The sequence below is a fragment of the Rhinolophus hipposideros genome, assembly GCF_964194185.1.
Source record: "Rhinolophus hipposideros genome assembly, chromosome: 17".
NCBI classification, from domain to species: Eukaryota; Metazoa; Chordata; class Mammalia; order Chiroptera; family Rhinolophidae; genus Rhinolophus; species Rhinolophus hipposideros.
Genome location: NC_138063.1, coordinates 33,767,747 through 33,790,880, shown reverse-complemented (window position 1 = coordinate 33,790,880; position 23,134 = coordinate 33,767,747). Strand labels below are relative to the sequence as shown.

At 34.0% G+C, this 23,134-nt stretch overlaps 1 protein-coding gene across 8 annotated transcripts in view; it reads right to left on the bottom strand.

Annotated features, from left to right (window-relative positions):
• TRAPPC8 (trafficking protein particle complex subunit 8) overlaps window positions 1-22,882 on the bottom strand; it is a 75,100-nt gene extending 52,218 nt beyond the window's left edge. For 3 of the 8 annotated variants that reach the window (XM_081078030.1, XM_081078032.1, XM_081078033.1), the window contains exons 1-9: window positions 22,342-22,882; window positions 16,481-16,675; window positions 8,245-8,334; window positions 7,254-7,428; window positions 5,088-5,241; window positions 2,868-2,961; window positions 1,945-2,204; window positions 1,489-1,604; window positions 654-804 (exon numbers count right to left, since the gene is read on the bottom strand). In XM_081078030.1, the coding sequence (XP_080934156.1) occupies window positions 654-804; window positions 1,489-1,604; window positions 1,945-2,204; window positions 2,868-2,961; window positions 5,088-5,241; window positions 7,254-7,428; window positions 8,245-8,334; window positions 16,481-16,675; window positions 22,342-22,498 (1,392 nt within the window). In that variant the 5' untranslated portion in view covers window positions 22,499-22,882. Of the gene's footprint in view, window positions 1-653; window positions 805-1,488; window positions 1,605-1,944; window positions 2,205-2,867; window positions 2,962-5,087; window positions 5,242-7,253; window positions 7,429-8,244; window positions 8,335-16,480; window positions 16,676-22,341 lie in introns of those variants that run through there. The other 5 variants (XM_081078031.1, XM_081078034.1, XM_081078037.1 and 2 more) reach the window with 4 other exon arrangements.
• Between the last annotated feature and the right edge of the window lie 252 nt (window positions 22,883-23,134).

Here is a 23,134-nt window from a genome sequence, read left to right as displayed (position 1 = left end):
ACAGAAAACAGATTATACATATATTTACAATTTTTCAAAATACTAAAAGGTTATAAGGCAACAAGTATAAAAAACTCTTTCTGAAATACCTAGCTTTACATAACAACTACAAAAACTAACAAAGCCCAGCAATTACTGACAGCTTATATACAAGGCAGTGTGCTAACCTTATACCTTACCTAATTCTATGCCATTAGAATTCACATTTTCAGACAAGAAAATTGAGGCTCAGAGACGTTCAAAAATTTGCATAACAGTCTCTCTTACACCAAAGTACATGTTCTTAACCAATACGAGTATATAGTCCGACATCAGAAAAAACATTTCAAGCAATTTAGAAAGATTTTTCAAGTCTAAAAACATCTTCTAAAAAAAACTTTATACTTTAAATATAACTGAAATTAAAATTAAATTTTGAAACATATGAAAAATTAGAAGGTACTAATCAAAACTAAGAAATCACTCCTCATATGTTACCCTGTTTAAATGCACCATTTTGAAGACAATTCATCAAGTCAGAATACTTGAAAAACTATTTTTCCTCCGTTAGTACAACTTTATCCCTACGTATTTTGTTTGCTATTTCATAAGGAGAAATTTTTACATTATTTACGGTAGCAGAAATAAGGAATTATTCTGCACAGAATACCAACCAAGGCACCAGCTGCATAAAGCATTGCTTGATCATTAAGAAAATCCTTCTTTGCAGTATGATAGCAACTGTAAGCCAAATCATAATGCTGCACCAAAAAACATAAGTCAGCCATTTTCCTGATTTGAAGCTCTGGTGCTTCTGGTGGATACCTGTAAATACAAAATAAGTTAAGAAAGTCATTTATAATTTATGACCCCTAAACCATTAAATATTATAAAATATCTAACAGCTGCTCAATTGTCCGTTAACGTGAGGAAAACGGATCCTGTTTTACAAGAACTCTACCTGCAAGGAGAGTGTCATGTCTCAAAGACATCTGGAAATAGAGAGTTAGATCTATATTAATATAATTTATAGCCCTATACTGAGAACTTGGCAACAACAGGCAAGCACTTTGTCCATGGGCAAATTATGAAGTAATGGTTAATTCCACTTTTATATACAACCAGGAAAAACTTAAAATCCAAAATGGGTTAATTTTATTTTCCCTTTAAAACAAGATCTTATAGGCTAAATATAGGCTACGTCACAGAAGCACAACACCACAATATTTTAAAATAGAAGAGTATTAATGAACATCTAATCTAACTCCATCTTTTACAAATAGGGAAAAAGACCCAAAGTAAAGTGACTTTCCCAATTCTTTATATTTAGATATCCAATTACTTAAAAGTTTTTATTCTTCTTAATTAATAGAATTTACCTAGACATTACCTGAGTTTTGACCAATATGAAAGAAAGTGAAGAAATTGTCATTTTTTGCAGTACATCATATATAGTCAAACATTAGAGTTAAACACAGGGAAAAAAAACAAAAATTGTATTTCACTCACAGCAATCCAGATGTATTTTTCAGCTCATTTATGCCCTTTTCTGGGACTTTACTGCCACTAAACCATTTTTTAGTTGCAGAAAACAGAGATCGACTCAAACCTTTTCTTGATATTAGCTAAGAGAAAAGATTAAATATGTTGACAAATATGAGAATGTGGTATTTCTTTTTACATACAAAAGAAAAATTCTAAATACGTAAAAAGCTTTAATAGTGAGCAAATGTTCATTTTAACAACACTTATTTAAAGAAAACTGTCCAATATGCTAGCAAAACACCTAGTGAAAACGAATAAGGCTGTTCTAAGATTTAATAAAATTTCCTTCTTGATACTAATATTGGTAAACCCCTAATAATGGTCTATCTTTAAAATAAAAGAACTTCAAATACTTTAAATACCTTACAATACTATATTCTCAAGTTTTAAAAATACTAATCCAAAAAAATAAAATCTTACCTGATCATTTAATTGCCGAATTGTTTTCTCTATATGAGGCAAAAGGCCCCGAAATGTGAACTCTTGTATAAACTGTCGAATTCTATCATGATCAGTAAGTGTTAAACATGCACCATGAATAATTCCAGTATTTGCTTTCTTTGTTTCGTGTAATGATGAAGCAGGTTTTACATGATCTGGGCCATCAATGCTGTTAGAAGGGTCACTGGATGAGTCCAATTGAAGTGGGTGAGCTCTAAAGTTATTTGGTAAGCCATCTACTGAAAAACAAATCTTTCTTTTACTCTCAGAATGCAATTGTGATTGCATTCTACAAAATTGTGATTACTACTACACTGCTACAGAAGAAAAAGAATGTAGGAATCCTTTATTTTTCTGTATATCTTGGAAGTCTAAGATACAATAACATTAATCTTTCCCCCTTTAAAATTATAGGGCTTGGGTTAATACTTGCCACACATAATAGAAATTTTAAAATTCATGTTAATAAATGAGGAAAAACAAAATTTTTTATATAATATAAAGAATTTCTTTCAAATAGCACAACTAAGCAATAAGAAAAATTATAACAAAAATTATAAAGGTACCCCTACTATCAAAACCGTAATTTAAAATACAAAAATAAAATTCTCCAAGTCATGTGAATTTTGGAAATAATTCATGCTGCACATCTTATCTTCCCTTGCTTTCTACAAAATTTTCTAAAAGAAATTAGATACATTACACTTTTAAAATAAATTTTGAATGTCAAAAAAAATCAAAGTCAAATGAGTCAATAAAATCTTCAGAAGAAAGGCTAACCTGCCCATTATCTTTTTCATTATGAAAATTTCCCCCCATCTTTTATCTATAAAGATTAGCATGCTTTGACAACAGTGTATATTTTCAATCAAAAAAGAAACTTAGAGAAAGTATATCAAGACCTTTGACTTCGTTATCTAATCCATCCAATGAAAGCAAGTTACTATCAGAATTCTTATTTGAAGTTATAGTACAAGGACCATCTTCATATGATTCCTATCAAAACAAAATAAAAAGCATTAGCAGTTACATTTAATCATGTTTAAGATATTACTATCTTCATCAACAACTATGGCTGCTCTAACTGTAAGCCTCATTTATTTGCTACAGCAAGACTCTTTTCTTCCAATCCTCCAAATTCTTAACTTTTTCCATTATGTTTTCTAGCACTCCACAGTCCACACCTACTATATTCTTAAATTCCCTTTCACATTCAATCTACTGCCCTAATTATTCTGAATTCAAATTATCTCTCTCAGTTTATATGTGATAGATATATGCCTATATGAATATCTTGTATGTGTTTAAGTAAGGAATAATGGCAAGAGAGATGGACTACTAAAGTCAAGCCAGGGGAAAAAAGAGGAATGATATAGAATCTCCTGGTCATGAACCCCGTGTTACTAGGTTGGAGTGCATTCTGAATACATCAAAATGTTTTGGAAAAATATCCAATGCAATGTTTGTTTATACAAAGGCACTGTTTTCCCAGTCAACAAAAACTGAAAATCCCAGACTACCCCAGGAGACCAGTAAATATGAGATATCATCTGAGTGCCACACTTTCAAGGAAATATATAAACTAGAACTTAATAGGAAAGTGATCAAAACAAGAAAAGTCTGAAACCATCATTTAAGAAAGATCTGTAAAAACTGGGCATATTTAGCCTGGAAAAATTTTAAAGGGGACATGAGAGTCATCCTCCTATATTTTGCAAGTTGTCATAATAGAAAATTGATATGGTCCTCAAAGGATTAATGAGTACAAGCAAAGGGAGGAAATTTTTGGTTGATCCTCAAACTGTTCAGACATAAAAAGGGTCACCTGAGAAGACAGTCACTAGATGAGGGCATTCATAGGTTTAAAGGGAATTAAAGCATTAGAACAGGGTTGGATTTTTATAACCTTTAAATTATCCTCCAATTCTGAGCTTCTAGGGTTCTAAGCTATAAAATTACTCATACCTCTGGTCTTCTCTCAAAAGTTCTCAAACTGAGCAAGATGACTTATGTTGCCCTTCCCAAACTTAAATGGCTAGACTCTCAACTGAGTTATTTCAGTACTGTTCCTGTTCCGAGCGTGGCCCTAAAAGACCATTTAAAAAAAGAGTCCCTTCACATCCAACTGGTTCTTTTTTTCTCAGGCATTTTCTCTCAGTATTATCTTAAAGAAGGTCAGCAGTCATCTCAATATTAAGGTGAGTAAAATATCAGTATAGCACTATATCTGGATCAAAAATTCCATATATTAAAAACAGGCAAATAAACAGATTAAATAATATTTATATCAGAAAATCAAGTTATATAACCTCTATTATAATTGATATTTTTTAAAAATATCACAAAGAGTACATAATGTAGTGGTACAAAATATATTTTCCATTTACTTAAGAAATCCTGCTTCTAAACAAAAAACAGTCAACTCTTGATTATCTGCACTAATCATAGGAACTTGTCATTTGACCACTACCAAGTGGCATACAATTCTATCTTAAAAGTTTGACAATGTGAAACCGTACACCCACCTACTTCAGCTAACAGGTAACAGTTTAACATTAGTCTAGAACTCTAGATTAAGAAAGGTGTACATTGGGAAGAAGCAATACTTCCTGAAAATTCAGAAGGAAAGGAAATCAGAGGTAAGTTAGGGAAAAAAGCCCACCCACCTAAAAAGTATGAGTTCCAAAAGGTGGCCATAAAAACAGCATTTTGAAAATGAAGGAAGGCAACCCCAGAGCATATGGATAATAAAGAACTGACTGTAAGCATTCATAATGAATTAAACGTATAAGCCAAAAATTATATTCGCTACATGTCTAGACAATCAATTCTTAATGTGCAATTCACTTTTTATCTTTTAAGAAAAAGATCAATTAACACTAATATTATATACCAGAAAGGAGTACACATAAGGGATTATTATTAGTTAAAAACAGCTTTTGAACTACTGATTTAAGAGCCCACAAGGTGATGGATAAAATTTAACCAGATTCCAAAACAAATATTAGTAAGTAATTCTACTAGTTAAACCAAGACATGAAAAATTCTACAGTGATACCATTATGTCATAAAACTGAAATATAGCTTTTGTGATTTGCTTCATTGTTGTTTTTTACATATACCTGGTTTTGAATACTATTTTTCTGGAGATACTGACTCCAAGGATCTGGTATCTGTTCATCTGATGCTCGATTAGATGTTCGAGAATTAATTTTAAGTAAATAGCAACCCTGAGTTCCATATTTCTGTTTCATTTCTTCATAAATGGATTCAGCTCTAAAATAAAAATGAAAACCAGTTTGTAGTAAATGGGTAGCACACCTTAGGCAATAAAACACACTAAAATAATACAAAAAATTGCAAAAATAACCCCCCAAAAGGCAAAGCAGACAATTAGAAATGGAATAATTTAAAAATGAAAATAAAGATCATGATCCTAACCGAAATTTAGCTAGCTTGGATATCACCATAAAACAGAGTTACCAAAATGCTTCATGACAGAAATTTTGCAAGCTACTCCTATATTATTCAGAGAGAGTTCTGGTGGTCAAACTGGTTTGGGGAATTACAGGAAACAAGGCCAAACAGTTTATTTGCAGCAAATCACCTCTAAGCCTTCCATTCGCTAACGAGCACTACAAATTTCCAAAGAGCAGCAGCAAATTTATACATCAGTAAACCTTTCAACTATGAGAACTAATTTCAGGAAATATGACTTTGAAAAAATCTTGAGAACACACATTTATCGAACAACATGGGCGCTACAACAGAAAAATATAGCACCCAAACACTTACAACATCTTTTACTGCCACAGTTTACCCTTCCCTTGGTTGTCTCCAAAGGGACAGTACAGAGGAAGAAAAGGAGGAAACTCAAGAGGAGCAGCCATGGTATTTCTTCCATAAAATCCAGCCTTTTTTCTTGCAAAATTCAGATAATCATGGACAGCTATATCCATGAGCTATATCTCAGACGTAACAAAAAGCATTTTGACTTCCATACTTTAACTAAACTTGCTAGTCAGTAGGAGATAATATAATTCAAATGATAAGACAGCCTAAGAAGTAAACAGTACATTCTGATGGAAAATGAAACTTTGGTACTTAAAGCTAATTACTTTAAATAGGTATTTTTTCAATCAGCCATCTGGTGCAAATAAAACCCTGGAAAATCTTGTATCATATTCAAGTGCAGATGCTACAAATAACAAGCCTAGCAAATGAATCATTTTACACACTATATAATTAAGGCTGAATTAACTAAAATAGTTATACATTTGAATAAACAGACATATAAGTATATGTGTATGTATATACACTTAAGTACAATAAACTAAGCTTTTGTCACTTTACCAATGATACTGTTAAACATGAGAACCACTGATCTAATCCTTAAAGTACCTCTTAAATATCCTAGTTACAACCATTTAATATGGAGGATATATACCATTTTCAACTGATGGAAACTCATTTTAACAGCCTGTTCAAATTATTTCTATTTATACAGTATACTTTACCCTACAGGCCAAAGACTGTTTATGATTTCAAAAAATCCTAAAGATCATTCTATAGAGAAAAATTTATTTAAAAGATGATTGTGCTCAGAACAGGGCAAGAAATAATTATTTAATTGCATAACCTAAATAATAGTTTGAAACAAAAGATTCACTTTATCTACAACCTGAACAAAGAGTCAAAATAGACTCCAAAACCGTAAGTAAAACTGCTTTTAATGTTATCTTATTTTTCTAAAACTTATTTTTAAAGATAAGTTATTCACTTATCCCAAAGATAAAAGGATTGCAGCAAATCACTAATGAGGAATATTAAAGGGAACATAAGAAAAAAATGTTTGGCTGTTTTTAAGACTGTGAATCAAGGCTAAAAACATAAAGTGACAAGAGAACAAAGAGTGAAAAATGAAGTGCCTACAAGCAATAGCCAGGAAGTGAAAAGTTAGAGGAAAACTGGTAAGGAGAAAAGAGAAAAAAACGAGAAATAATTGTATATACACCTTAGACCTACAAGTGTAAAATGGCAAGCACTTATGTACCAAGATTGTACTAACACAGGTATATATTGAAAGAAAAGGTTAGGTAAGCAAATGAAATCCAACATAAAATGACTTAGCTGTTAAATGTAACTCTGGAATAAAAGATAGTTAAATATTTTATTAATATATTTTTACTTTCTTAGATGAAAAGTGTATCTAAAATTTAAATAAGCCATGTCTAAATTAATGTTATATCATTTAACAGAAAAAAGTTAATTAAAAATATAGAGCTTACCTCTGTTCATCTCCTGCACTTACATCATGTAAAAGTACATAATATTTAAGTGTATTTGGTATAAACCACTTGGGGTAGGAATAGTCATTGTTGTGCTGAATTCGATGTTGTTCTTGTGACAACTTTGAAAACTGTTCCACAGGTTCAGCTTCACTAGACGATGCTACCAACATACCTTGTAAACCATATTATTAAGGAAATTATCACCCATCACTGTATGATAAACATTAACCTATTAAAATAAACTTTAAGAAGATATATTCTGAGCCCCCCCAAAAAATATGATTTCATAGGTTTTCACAGCAAGCACAAAATAATTTCTCCAACACTTCTAAGTAATTCAAGGTTGGTTCTAAACCTTAAAGATTTTTTGTTGAGTTTTTCAGGTCATTTACAATAAGGAAATCCATGAAAATAAAAATGGACCAAAACTGTACAACTATCAACATAACGAACAATTATGCTACATCTTGCTCCTCTTCATTCCACTTCACTAGTTTCATACCTTAACCTACCTCTTAACTTTTCTCTGCAACCCCATTTAAAAAAAGAAATAGCCATAACTGTCGAAAGAGGTTAATAGCTATAAAACAGGTTACTATAAAAATGGAAAATTGTTTTTAAACTTGCGCTTTTGTAAAAGCAATTAATTTTGAGGTAATCATCAAAAGCAGCTAACAATGACAGTCTACATTTTCTCTTTCTAAAATGGCTTAAAACATATTAAGCATGAGATATTCAAGTTGGGGAATAAAGAAAAACAATAAGCAAGCCCTCAGTATTCTTATTTTGTAATCAAACATTCATTTATTACACCAGTCCTGTATCTAGGATGCCATTGAACAAAACAATTAACAAAACCTTGAAGCACCATCAATAAAAAAGATTGCCGCATTCTCTATATCCTCTCAACAATTTTGCCTTCATTTAACTATTTCTGAGATTAATAACTTCCAAAGCATTTTAAGAGAACACTAAGGTGAAAGGATACACGCTAAATAGTGGTTCAGAAATTCATGATCTGATGCGGGCATCGACTGAAGGAAGGTCTCTCTGTAAGACTCAAACCATGGAGTAGTAGCTAAAATTAACCGTATATGAAACAGTTAAAATTCCTCAACAGAATCAGTTTACAACAGACAATATTTCAAGTCCATACTCCTAAAAGACATAAAAACATAGTAATTTCTAGCAATAAACAAGCATCTCACTTGTGCTTAAAGATATATAACAAGCATTTTCATGTGTGCTTTTATATATGTGTATGTGTGTGCATATATATATATATATATATATATACACATATATATATAAATTTAAGCCACATATACAAAGATATTTATACATGGGTGTATATTGTACTTAAAAAAAGAAAACTGACTGATTCCCAAACCTACACAATAATCCCACAACTTACTTACCTATTAATGCTTTAAATATTACCTATATGAATAAAAGAATTTTAGAACTAAAGTTTTGTACCCCTGCCACCAGTCATGTTGTCCATAAGTAACTCCTTATCATAAATGATATAATTCCAGAACGCTGGTTCTCAACTGACAGTGATTCTGACCCCTGGCAACATTTGGCCAACGTCCGGAGATATTTTGGGTGTCACCACTAGGCGTGGGGAGGATACTGGCATCTAGGGAAAGAGGCTAGGAATGATGCAAGCATCCTACTAATGAACAGAACAAGACAGACCCCCACAACAAAGAAATACTTGGCGCAATGTCAATAGTGGTGAGGCTGACAAAGGCTACTGTACAATTTGATTATTTGAATATAACAGTAACAAAACCTCTTTAAATGGAATTTGAAAGCATACTTATAATCAAATGGAAAGATGTGCATTTTCACTTTTTGTATACATGTATATAATGTGATTCTTAAAACGTCAAATCTCTCATTTCATGCTATGCATTTTACATTACAACTATTCTAACGTTTTTATATTTTAACTTAAATTTAGTCATTTCACTAGTTTTAAGGAGATTATTTAAATCACAGTTTTACTATAAGAGCACTCTATTCCTAGCTACTTATGCTGATTACCAAATCTTATGTACTTTTTGTTTTCACCTTAAATCACTGAAAACACAGCAAATATATTTTCCGTTTACATTATAATACTACATTAAACGAGAGGGAAGGCTGAAGAAGAAAAAGATACTCGTCTTGACCAAAAAGCATTTTTAACCTGTTGCCACAGACACAAATAATTTTAATTCCAACAAATGCCTTCTGAGAATAATCCATACAGAAGATGCCAAAAAAATGTACACACATTTTAAGAAAGGAAAAAACTATTAAAATTGTAATCCTCAATAAATACTGATCACAAAAGATAAATACAAGTCACATTTGACTTCTCCAATTACAAGAGGTGCTCAACATGGTTACCATCAGCATCCAGACACTTAAAATTACAGCAAACTATTGCTTGAGCAACGGTGACCAAAGTGTCCACTTGTGTACATTTTTCGGGCACTCCTGGTATACTATTTAGGGGGGCTATTACTGTAACAATTTCATGTTCTTTGCTATAGAAGAGGAAAAACATTCCCATAAATATTATAATCTAGAAAAAGTGGCAAAAATTAAAGAATAAATGACAAACTAGTCTGTTTGAAACCAATTTTCTTACCAACCAATAAATATATCTTCCCCCAAGTCAGTCAAAACTAGAAAATTAATGCGTATTTTCATTTAGTACCAATGACAAGAAAATAAAGAATGAAAACTTTGGTTAAATAGGACAGAATCGCCACAGAAATGGGGAAATGACTGTCTCTATTTTGATTATTTTTCTCTTTGTTGCTTCAATGCTGCTTAAACTTAACAAAATACAGATAAATTGTAGAAATATGAAAAAGGGTATTTCATGGTGGGCTGGGGAGTTGTAAATAAACAAATTAGATCTTCCAAAATAGCTATTTATTGCAACACTACGTGTAATAAAACACTAGAAAGCAAACCCACCAGTCCATCAAGAGGCGAGGACATCCATTAAATGGATGTACTATCCAGCTATAAGAGAAAGAGGAAAATCTCTCTATATATTATCATAAAGTGCTCTCTTGGATATACTGTTAAGTGAAAAAAGGAAACAGCAGTAAAGTATTCATTTTAGTGTAAGAAAGGGAAGAAAATATAAAGAACCACACATATATTTGCTTTTATTGTCAAAGAAATAATAGGAAGATAAAAATAATAAATTCCATTACATATAAGGAAAACAAGAGAAGAAAAAGGGGAGAGAGCCAGACCTCACTGAATTCACCTTGTTTTAGAGTTCTAACTTTGGAAGCATATATATATGTCTACATAATTAAAAATAAAATTAAATAAAAATGAAAAAGCAAGTATACACACATACAAGTTCTTAAATTGAAATAATACTTTCTAAATACTGATTACAAGACAACACTGGGTATGAAGAACAAAGGAAAAATTTTAAATATATATGGAGGAAGTGGGTTTTATCCTTCAAGTAGGTCACATTCAGTTTTATAAGTTAGGTTTTCCCTTCAGCCTTTCCCTTAAGCAGCTAATTAAGAAGTCCTTCCATTATTTTACATGCCAATAAATAAAAAAAAAATAGAAGTCTTTCTATTTTTTACTTTTTCAAATGACACTTTTTACACAGTGGATAAAATAATAGTTTTAAAATGTTTTATATTAACAAGAGACTAACATTTAGTGACAGTTGTCTCCCTTTAGAAATTCTCTTGTACTTATTTTGGGATGAAATCAGTATTTTGCCCATACCCTTTTCCATCTCTATGTGTTCTTTCTTTGTAATTGAAACAGCAACCATGTTACTCTACCAGCTTCTCTACGCAGAATGTATTTTGTCTTGGTAAGGAAGGGTAAGAAAGGTAGCTAAGAGATAGAGGACATAATGCTGTATCTTCCACCCACACTCACAAAATGCAGCCCATCCCCCTTGTTTGTTCCCTTCTTAGCGTCAGTAACAAGACACAGAGTTATTAGTGTTCCCAATAAATATCTAACAGGGGCGATCAGCAGTAAGCTTAACCTAGAGCAACTCAGGTCTTCATCGTACTGAAACCAAAAACACTTAGCAACCCCAAATCTGAAGGTGAAAAAGACTGAAAATCTTAAATATAAACATCACCTACAAATCACATATTTTCCCTTCTTAATCATTCAAAAAAGCTGAAAGTGCCAGAAAAATCACTATTCAGACTAAAAAAAAAACAACAAAAAACAACAACCTAAGAAATATTAATAAATTTCAAATAATGTTGGCATTTTGACTATGTAACTTTAGATAAACAGTAGTAGATATACCAAAACTTAATATATACTCACAATGAAAATATCCACGTAAACTAATTAAATAATTACACATAAATTATTTAATGTGATGAACGTACAGCCTCACAGTCAGAAATATTTGACACTAAACTCTGTGATTATCAGAAAATACAGATTAACTCAGAGCATCTTAGGACAAAAAAGCTACAAAAACTAAAACCAGAACGCCTATAAAATTTATGAGCATTTTGCAAATAATAAAAGATCTTAATTAAATAATATGAAAAACTAAGGAATACTAACCTTGTATTTTAACAACACCCTCAAGAACTATTCTTGAGGAAACTATAAGCAAATGTTTTCAGAAAAATCAAAGTTTTCTAAAGAGATGCGAGTCATGATTACTTATGTCCAATTTTTAAATTCCTCAGACACCACAGTGGAAGATTTTTTTTAAATAAATTGTCCCCTTTTCAAATTATATTCCTTTTAATCCTCAGTATTATCAGGAAAAAAACAGTCATTGTCATTTACAATCTGGATCTCACTGACCCTTGATATTTTACTGTATTTTTAATTCACTTTATAAATTATTTACAGAATTAAGAATAAGGGCACAGTAAAAATAACTTTAGAAATTTTACTAAGAATTTAAACACAGCAAACTCAAATTGTATTCCACATATTCCTGGTTTTAAAGGTATATGCCTCAATTAGGCAACATTCTTTGAATGCAACAAACTGTTCAACTGTCACACATGAACCTGGAACAAATTCAATATGTAAATACTTATGCCATATTCAAATACATCTCTAATAAGTTCTAATTTTATCATTACTTCTTGTTATTCTTGCACCTGCATAGTCAAGGTGCAACATTTTGGAAAAAACTGATGGCTCATAAGTTTGCTGAGAGAAAAAGGTCAACTATCTCATTTGCTCCATCACTGCAAAACGTTTTCATTGTCTAGACTTCTTAACAGTAAACAGAAAGATCAATCCAATGAATTTTTTAATTTCAATATCATCTAATTCCTCCCAATCATCTTCATACACATGTGTACTTTCAACATTTATCACTTACAAACTGAATGAAGTAAGTTTTGTTAAATAAACATCACAAAAAACGAAAAGAACACTGTTATATGTGCTTTAACAAAATAGGATGGTCTAGGCTCGTTTCAAAATAGTATTATGTGAAGTCCTTCTTGTTAAATAAAAAATACATTGTTTAGTCATCAATTTTCGAGTTGGAGGAAATTCGTATTAAATATTGAGGACTCATAAAATGAGATTTCTGTATATGATCAATTTACCACTGTCATTCGAGTCTAGAGCTGGGCTGTCCAACATGGTAGGTGGCCATTAGCCACATGTGGCTGGTGGATACCTGAAACGTGGCTTGCCTGAATCAAGATGTGCTGTAAGTGCAAAATGCACAGTAAGAATCCAGACAGTAATAAAAAAACCACAAAATTTTCTATTGATTACATGTTGAAATGATAGTTTGCATATACTGGGTTAAATAAAACACTAATTTCACCCATTTTTTCACATTCTTTACTGTAGCCACAGAACACTGAAAATTATACAAGTGGCTCACGTATTTCCACTGGACAATGCTAGTCTAGAATGCTGGTGTTTCTCTGCATCTTCTGATTTGTCTAATAACTGTGAAAAATGTTGTCTTCCATTGTTAGTTTTCTTTTCTTTGCTAATACAAACTGAAAATGAAAAGTTCTCAATTCTCAACTGTGCTCAATGAAAGAAAAAATGAAAACAAAGATGGTGACTACAAAGATGGGGTCTCTAGACTTCTTTAATACCGTCTCAAAAGACGATGCAATATACTTTGGGCGACACAAAATTTAAAATTAAAGGATGATATCATATTGATGACTTACTTCACTACTGTATCATCTTTTTAGGCAATTTCATCATCCTTCCACTTTCTTCTATTCAGAGTAATGATAACTGATAAATTCACAGGATGTGAAAAATAGCAAAATACTTCAAGATACTGGAAAAATAATAACACTAAGTTCCTATATGTTGCACAATTATTTTAAATAATTGTCACTTTTTAAAAGAGTTCTTTATGCTTTTTGCTCTTAAGTAAAAAGTTAGGAAAAAATATTACAGAATATTTAAGCAATGCTCTAAAATACTGTTTACACGTGACTACTCTCCAAAGTATCACAGTATTTTACAGAGTAATAGCAATCAATATAAAGGCAATCAGAAAAAGTATACTACACACTTAAACGGGGAAAAACATGTTTTTCCTTGTGATCAAAATAAGATGCAACCCAAATTATACTATCCTAAAACAATGCCTGGATTTATCAGATAATGTAAATCAAGAGTAAATACAATAAATAATAGATGATAGAATAAGTAACGTAAGTTGAACAAGCATCACCAGAATGCCTCTATTTTAGAAAAATTAGACAGACGTGTTAATTGGGACAAATACAAAAAAGTAGTAGCTGAGTAGAAAAAAAGATAATAGGTAAGGAGTAGAGTGAGAACAATCTGGAAAACTGAGACTACCATAGGAAATACCTGTGTATAACAAGGATTCTTTCAATTTCATCAATGTGTCTTTCCAATTACTGTACCAAGGAACACTAGCTTTAATTGACCAATCTGATGAAGAAAAACGGCACTGTTAACCCAGGCTTATGAGGTAAATATCTAACGTGTACTTCTTAAATAGAATGGGTAAAAAGTATGCTGACTCACATTAATGGCAAAAATTAGAAGTGTATTTCTAGACATATAATGAATTAATATCTTATTTAAAATGGATAAAATCACTCTTAAATTTCTAGAGTATTATTGTAATAATGAAACATTTTAAAAATGAATTCAGTGCTTCAATATATTACATTCCCAGTCCTCAAGACCAACATAACAATAAAGCTGAAGGAAGATGCCTTAATCAGGGAAAGAAGCTGAAGAAACTGTTTTCTTCTGGCATGTAGTTTATCCAAACCATTTGGGATTCTTTTTAAAATCTACCTGAAGAATTGAGCTATAGTAGTGCCTCCACCTGCTTTTAAAGACAAATTGCACTCAATCCTTCCTTATGTGGAGATGTTGGCGGGACCTGAGAATATAATATACCTAGATAAAATAAATTTTCACAATCAAATCATGACCACATTGCTACAGTAAACTATCTACCAAACCACTTTAATAGGCCGTTTAAAAAAAAATAATAAGCCCACCCCGAGAATGCAGACAGCCAGACATTAGATTTGAGAAACTCCCTCTGGAGAAACTAAATGGCCCCATACAAAAGAACGGTAAGTAAAAAAACTGGGCAACCTTCAAGCCTATTCACAGCCTCACCACCCAATAAAGAAGTCCACTAGCTGACAAGTTTTGTTTTGCTCTGTCAGGGTTTCCAAAGAATGAAACCAACTCTGAATAAGTGACTTATTTAAGTTATCCAATTAAGTAATGGCAATGGGTATATAAACTTGGGACACTGGCATTAGAAGCACACTTCAACACAGATTTCCCATTAATAACAGGGAAATAACAGTTCACATTCCATCACTTTCTCCCAGAAAATCCAAATTTTGCCTTGTGTTGAAAATGTTATATCAAGAAATGCTCAAAATATGTACCCTGAAATTCAGATTCTTTAGATTTGTAAAGATAACCATAATATTCTAAACTTAAAATTATGAAGTTAACTTATCTTGTTTGAATTAAAATGACACAGAAAAAGGAAAAATTATGAACATTTAAACAAAGTAATTCTACAAATATTTCTAACTACACAAGTGCAACCAACTAACTTCATAACCTAAAATATGACACTTAAGTTCTCTTCATATATTTAGGAAAGTAAGTATTCATTTAGGAGATGTTAAAATATTAAATTATAAATTGTATTGACCTAAAAAGATTTTCTTACACTGCTGAAACATTCTGATCAGATAATGTACTTTTCATCTTTTCCTTCTAAAAATAACTCATGTCCCTCTATTAAGTCTTTTTCATACCAAAAGTCATACCAAATACTGCTAACTTACATTAAATATCAATGTATCATTTCACTTACCAATCTTATTATGAAAATATTTACCATTCAGATTAAAAAGCACTCAGAAAAGATTAAATATTTATTCATGTATTATAAACATTCCCTCCAATTAATACTAAGCAAGATAAAAAAATAAACTTAATTCTTTTTACTTAACTATAGTACGTATTACTTACCGTGTTTCCCCAAAAATAAGACCTAGCTGGTCTTATTAAGACCTAGCTGGTCTAATGCGCCTTTTGGAGCAAAAATTAATATAAGACCGGGTCTTATATAAGACCCGGTATTATACTATATTGTATTATATTAGATCTAAGACCCAATCTTATTATATCATATCATATTATATTATATTGCATTATATTATATCCGGTATTATATTATATAAAATAAGACCGAGTTTTACATTAATTTTTGCTCCAAAAGATGCATTAGAGTTGATTGTCCAGCGAGGTCTTATTTTCGGGGAAACACGGTATGTCACAAAAGAATATGTTGTTTTTATCTGTTAATTCTTTCATTCAAGAAGTATTTATTATACACATGTTCTAGGCATACTTTGGGTACTGGAAATAAATAAAATAAAGAGGCAGAGTCCCTGTCTTCGTGGAGCTTTACAATTAGAACTACAGAAACATTTCCATTATGAAAAAATACAATGAAATCATGTAATTCATCGTTTGAATGGCTGCCTACTCACTAGATTGTAACCTCCTTAAAAGTAAGGACTGTTTATTTCCGTCCTTACTGTATTGTATTCCCAGGCTCTATCACTCAGTAATCATTTAAATGTTTGTTGAATGATTTCCCAGTCACAGAATTACTTTTTCTAAAAAAGAAACGTTCATTTAAGAAATAATAATAAATAAACCTTATTACATACCACTGATGTTGAGATCATAATCTCCTGCAGTGATCACATTAGCTACTAATCCTTCTGCAGGCTGACTGCCAGAAACAACATCGTTCAAAAGCTTCCGAATGGCTCCAGGCTGAGGTGGCTGGGTGATAATGTTGCTTACTGCTATCTTCAAATTCTTAATTATGTGAAGTTGATTATTAGGATCTCTCATATGAACTTTTAAAAAAAGAAAAAAATACTTGAAATTAATTCTACACAATGCATAACAACTCAACTGTACCAACAATAATAAAAAATTGGGTTAATGGTTTATCAATAAAAAGAATGCTCAAATCAGAAACCAGAAATTCCAAACGGAAGTCTTCCACAAATACAAATGACTTGTAACATTCCTTTATAACCAAAAGGGCTAGCCAGACAGTCTAACCATGTCCCCAATGCCACTGCTCACAACGTCCCTCCAATAGGTCCTTTCCTTCCTCTTGTTTGGATTTAACAGGGGCCAACCACCACCAGTACTTGATCTAATTCTCACCTCACCCTCAGGCTTGTCCAGGGCAGTGTGAAATCTATGGTATCAACACAGAAAATAATAAAGGGGAAAAAAGAGGGGAATTAAGAAAGGGGACTTAAATGCTACATTCAGGATTCCTCCATTTCCCCTAGCTGCATTCTCAGCCCCTATTCCACTCTCATAAAAATCAATGCCCACTCTCTGGTGGGGATGGTGATAGTGTAGGAAACTATACGCTTCCAGGAGATATATGGAAACTCTCCATACTTTCTGCTTAATTTGGCTGTGAACCTAAAACTGCTCTAAAAAAGTAAAGCCTATTAAAAAAAAAAAAATCAAAGCCCAAATCCCTTCTCCCACCCCAATACCTCCTGCCTCCCCCCTGCTATGGCCTAGGCTTAGTCTATGGGATTTACAACCTGTGGTTCAGAGCCAGGGAATAGGTCGTAGGAGAGTATACCAAGAGGACAGTACCCACAGTGCACAGTAGGAAATGTGAGCACTTTTTCATATAATCAGACAAGACGATTAGTTTCTGTAGTAGTATTAGAAGCATCCCATTATATTGATTAAGGGCCCAATTTTTGGAGTCAGACCTTATTAAATTCCCACTCACCACTTATTAACTGGATTATCCTAAATAACTTTTTAACTTTTCCATTCTTCAACTTCCTCGTCTATAATATGTGATTAATACCTACTTCCCAGGGTTGGCCACAACATACACTATGTCACGTACATCATGGATCATCATATACAAATAAGAGGCAACTCTGGAAAACTGGCTTTGAACATCATTAAAAAAAATGATACTTTTATTCCCAATGGAAAATGTTTTATACCAAACTTTTAAGTTTAGGCTATATTTTCAATAAAGTTAAATCTATACAAACTGTCTTCCTGTGTATTATCTCTGTTGGTTTCTAAATTTTTAATTAAAAAACATAAAACAAAAATACTTTTAAAATACTATAAATGGAATAAATATTTGCACTTGTATTGTAAATACAGATACACGTACAGAAAGTACAATAAAATACATGTACATTCCATTATAATGGTTGCCTATTAAGGAAGGAAGGAAATGGGACAAAAAAAAGGTAAAAAGGTGCCTTCATCTGCACCTGTGTTTCATTTCTTTTTAAAGGAAAAGAAAAGATAAAAAGCAAATATGACAAGAAGGTTAATATTCATTGGTTCTGGGTAGTGGGGAGCTGGATGTTTCTTGTATTCTCTGCATTCTTCTGTCACTGTTTATGTTTTCTAATTTAAATACACACACACAGGACTCTTTCCCTAATTAAACTTCCCAACTAGTCTGAACTATGATACAGAGAAACCAAAAACCATGAAAATACTACAGTGCATTTTTTATATTATTAGAAACATACAAGTATTTACCTTCAAGTTGGTCCACAACTGTTGAACAACCTATGTAGCCATGTAGGTATTAAACCTCTCAAAATTTTAAATTGGCTAATTATCTTTTAGCATAGTGTTAACACAAAAGGGACATTCTAGTTTTGCCCTCTGTTCAGAGTGGGTTTATCAGGTAATCCTACTAATAAATCCAAAAATGAGTTAATTGGTAGGGAAGCCAGCCTCTGAAATGGCTCCCAATGATCCTGACATTTCCTGTTAGCACTCTCTTGTGTAGTCCCTTACCACATTTCAGGGTTGGTATATGTGACAAACAGAATATAGCAAAATCAATGGTATATCACTTCTGAGATAAGGTTATAAAAAGAGTACAGCTTCCATCGGGAGAAGCTAACTGCTACGCCACGAGGATACTCAGGGATCCTATGGAGAGGCCCACATAGCACAGAACCAGGTCTCCGGCCATGCAGCGAGGAAGTGAGACTTGCTAACCACCACATGAGTGAGCTTGAAAGAGGATCTGCGGACCCCAAATGACGGTAGCCTTTACTACAGCTCCCCTGCAACCTCAAGAGACCTGAGCCTGAAGCGTCCAGCTAAGCCACTCCCAGATTCCTGAGAAACAGAAATAATAAATGCTTTTGTTTTAAGGTGCTAAATGTTGGGGTCATTTGTTACACAACAATAAATAAGTAATACATTGAAGTATCACAAAACCAACCTAATGGAGAGGAAGATAAGAATTAAGAAGAAGTGCTCTTAAATCACAAACAAAAAAATTCAAAAGCTTCAGAACTTGTACTTATATTAAGGCTTCATTAAGATTATAACAGCACAAAAGGTGACTTCATGTATCATATAACATCTCAATTTCAAAGTGAAATTCAGTTCTACTTTATCTTACCATATAGTTTTACCATATAGTTTTTTGAATACTATATTATAAAGTAATATTTCCCAGTATGCACTGCTTCCTGGAATAGTTCCCTCAAGAGTTGTTTCTGAAATACTGATTCCATGTTCAAATAAATTTGGGAAATATTGGATTAGGTTTTTTAGTCTCTTTATAACAGGTTTTCCCACAGCCTTTAATGTGCTAAATGACTGTTATTCTCCCAAAAACATACTGTATTCAGCAAACTTATTTGACCACAAAATTAATTTTTAGGGAGCACAGAACACATCTGATGTTCTAAGGAATATATTTTCAAAAATAAAATCATATCTTTCATGTTTTTACCTAGTGCACAAAACTTTATTAAGAAAACCTCAACTGCTGAATAAACTTGTACAAAAATGACACAAATAACATACTTGTATATATATCTAAATTTTGAAAAGCTGACTTGAATTTTATTCAGACTTTGGTACTTGAAAATCTTTGAGGGTAATCACCTAGTTACACTAACATGGCATTTAAGGTTAAAGAAATATTTCTTTTTAAAAGAAACATAAAACTAGAGGCATTAAGTATCCTTCAAACATCATTTCCTAGTCTAATTCGCAATTTTTGATCATTCAGAAAACATTCAAGATTTACATAAAAACCTCATTCTATTCTTATCTTTTTAATCCCTTAAAATATTTCACAGTAAATCTTAAAATAATACTTTTGGGAAGCCAGATGACTCAGTTGCTTAAAGGGGGAGCTCTTAGCAACAAGGTTGCCAGTTCAATTCCCACATGGGATGGTGGGCTGTTGCCCCCTACAACTAAAATTGAAAACGGGACTGGAGCTAAGCTGTGCCCTCCACAACTAGACTGAAGGACGACTGATGGGTCCTGGAAAAACACACTGTTCCCCAATAAAACTTTTTTTTAAAAAAAGTAGTAATTAAAAAAATAATAATGCTTTTCAAAATGAAAGCCGAAATCCCTCTCCTAGAATTCAAGTTTATCTAGCACCTTCCCTTACTCCTCTGTATTCTGATAGGGATAGTTTCCTCACTGTTCCCCAACCGCTCATAATTCATAATTTATACATTTTGCCCATACTATTCTTATTTCATCCCCCTCCTCAACAGGGAACACTGGTTCCTTTCTACCAACTCTCTACCTAGCCATAAAAATCCAACTTATTATACTCCTTTCCTAAATTTTTTGTAGTCTACAAAAATAAATCAGGAAAATACTGATTTGAGCCTCTATTCACTGCACTGTCCAGTACAGGAGGCACCAGCAACATGTGGCTAATAAGCACTTGAAATATGTGTAGTCCAAATTGAGATGTAACGTTAAGTTTTAAAATGCATACCAAATTTCAAATACTTAGCAAAAAAAAAAGTAAAATATCTCTTAAGATTTTTCATATTGATTACATGTTGAAATGGTAACATTTTGGAAATACTGGGTTAAATAAAATATATCATTAAAACTAATTTCACCTGCTTCCTTTTACCTTTTATGATATGACTACTAAATAATTTAAAATTATATACGTGACTCACATTATATTTCTATTGGACAGCACTGCTCTCTAGTGTGAGTAAGTAATTCTAAATATTGCCAGGAGACAACTTGATTAAAAATACCTTGTCTTGAGTCAGACTGCCTGTTTTTAAACCTTTCCCACATTTAAGACTGTGGACAAGGTAACATCTCTCTGCCTCAATGTCTTCACATTTAAAATGATAATAACAGTATCTACCTCATGGGATTCAATAAGAACTAAAACAGAATAGTTACATAAAGCACGGGATCAAGTATTACCACTATTATTTACTAGCAACGCAAAAAGGAGCACACACATCCAAGGCAAACTGGCTCTCATGCGTTTTGTTTGTTCGTTTGGTTTTTTTAAAGAATGTAAGGATGTAGGGCACTCCACTCTTCTTGTTGACTTAGTACAACACCGAAGGAGCTGACTATGGTACAGGCTTAAGAAAATCCAAGACTTCCTAAACTGTGGGGTTTTTTTTTGGACAGTTCCTTTCTTTAAATACTAAAGCGGACTTATAATGTAGCTCTTCTCCCGAAGAATACACACCTGTAGCATATAAATACATAAATTTATGGCACAGCACTGGTTTTTTGTGAAGTCATCCTAACCAAATAAACATCATAATCGTTCACTTGACACAGCTCTCTTATAGAACCCTGCATTGCATACAGATCTTAACAAAGAACTTTACCTATACTTCCCTACGTTCTGTTTGCAAAGTGCCGGTAAAGGCTTGGTTCGATCATACTCGGAGTTTTATTACACTTAGTTTTCCCTAATAATGAATCTAAAGCTAGAGAAAACAGGTGGTTCCTCAAGAAAAGACAGTTCTCCTGTTCATTTAACTTTTATCAGGGAAAAAAAACACATTTTAGGACTTTTCCATCCCTAGAAATCTAGACACCTCCACCGATCTAGATTAACTTAATAAGACCTTGCCCTTCCTCGTCCATTACGCAAAGACTGTTGCACGTTTTGTTATTTATATAATATTCTTTTTATGTTCTTGAGAGGTTCAGTATTAGATACTTGAGAAAATGTTTACATTTTCAAAGGAAAACAAACAGAAGCTTGGAAAGAGATGAGCCTCACTGCGAGAAGAATGAAATGTTCCAAACAACTCAAAGTCCACCTTAACCCCAGAGAAAGACGATTTGTTTTCCTGACTAAGAGCTCATCGGTCTAAGTAAGAGGCAGCCTCTTCCGACCCTTACCTGTCATGCCACTTTCTAACGCCCCCTCCTTTGGCCGCTGAGAACAGTCTCAATGCCCTTCTACGGGGCTCACGCTTCCCTTTACACTAATTACCTAACAGTGCGGCTGATTTGGGAACAGGAAGCCAGTGCCCAGAGAAAGCTGCAGATTAGCACCGCGCTGTCTTGACAGCCTCACTCACGGCCCCTCCTCCAGCCGCCCCCGCGCCCCAGCCCCAGACGCCGCTCCACCGGCTCCGAGCTGTAAACACAGCCCTTCTCTTCCCTGCCCGCCCCCAACTTACTCTCCCGGTGCCCGGCGGTGCGGAAACTCGGTGACTAAAAGACTACATACCCTCGGAAGTGAGGCGAGAGAAGGGCTTGAGCAACTCCGCGAAGCTAAGGTGATTGAGACGAGTGAGCCGCTCGGCTTCTTCGCTGCACAGCGCGGCGACACAGGGGACGAAAGAGTCCGGGATGAGCTCTTGCACCGATTGTACACACTGGGCCATCGCCGTGCTCCAGGCAGTGGCGGCGCCCGCCCTCCGGCCCACTCTTCAGAGGCGAATCCTGCGGCTGCAGCAGCTACTGCCGCCGCCCGCCGGCCTGCCCCGGCCGGGCGGGGCCCCGCACTGAAGCCTTGAGACCAATACAAGGAACAAACGCCGCCGCCTCGGCTCCCGGAGCACACGCCACAGACCCCTCCCTGTCACCGCCGCTCCTCGGCGCTCTCCCCGGCGTCCTCACATTCCACCGTGACAAGCGGAGACGCCGACGATCGCCAGTTAATCCTCGGGACAGCAAATCCTTGGTCACTGCCCGACCGGAACCGCCATATTGAGGCCGAACCCTGACCCACCAGCAGTACTGTTCCCGGCAGTCCCCGCGCTCGCCCCTCACGTGACGGCGTTAAAGGAGGAGATAGGGGCGGGGGAAGAGAGTCCAGGAGAGGGAAGTGAAGAGCGACAGAGTCTGGTTGGGAGGCTAGCGCCGGAAGTGGTAAGATGGGTGGGACCCTAACTGGGCGGGGCGGGGCTACGCGGGGTGGGCGGAGCCATGCGCGGTGGCACGCGACTTCAGACCCGGTTCTCAGGCAGGTACTTGGAGAAACGGAGCGAGGTGCGAGGGCTACCGGACGGGTCAGTCAG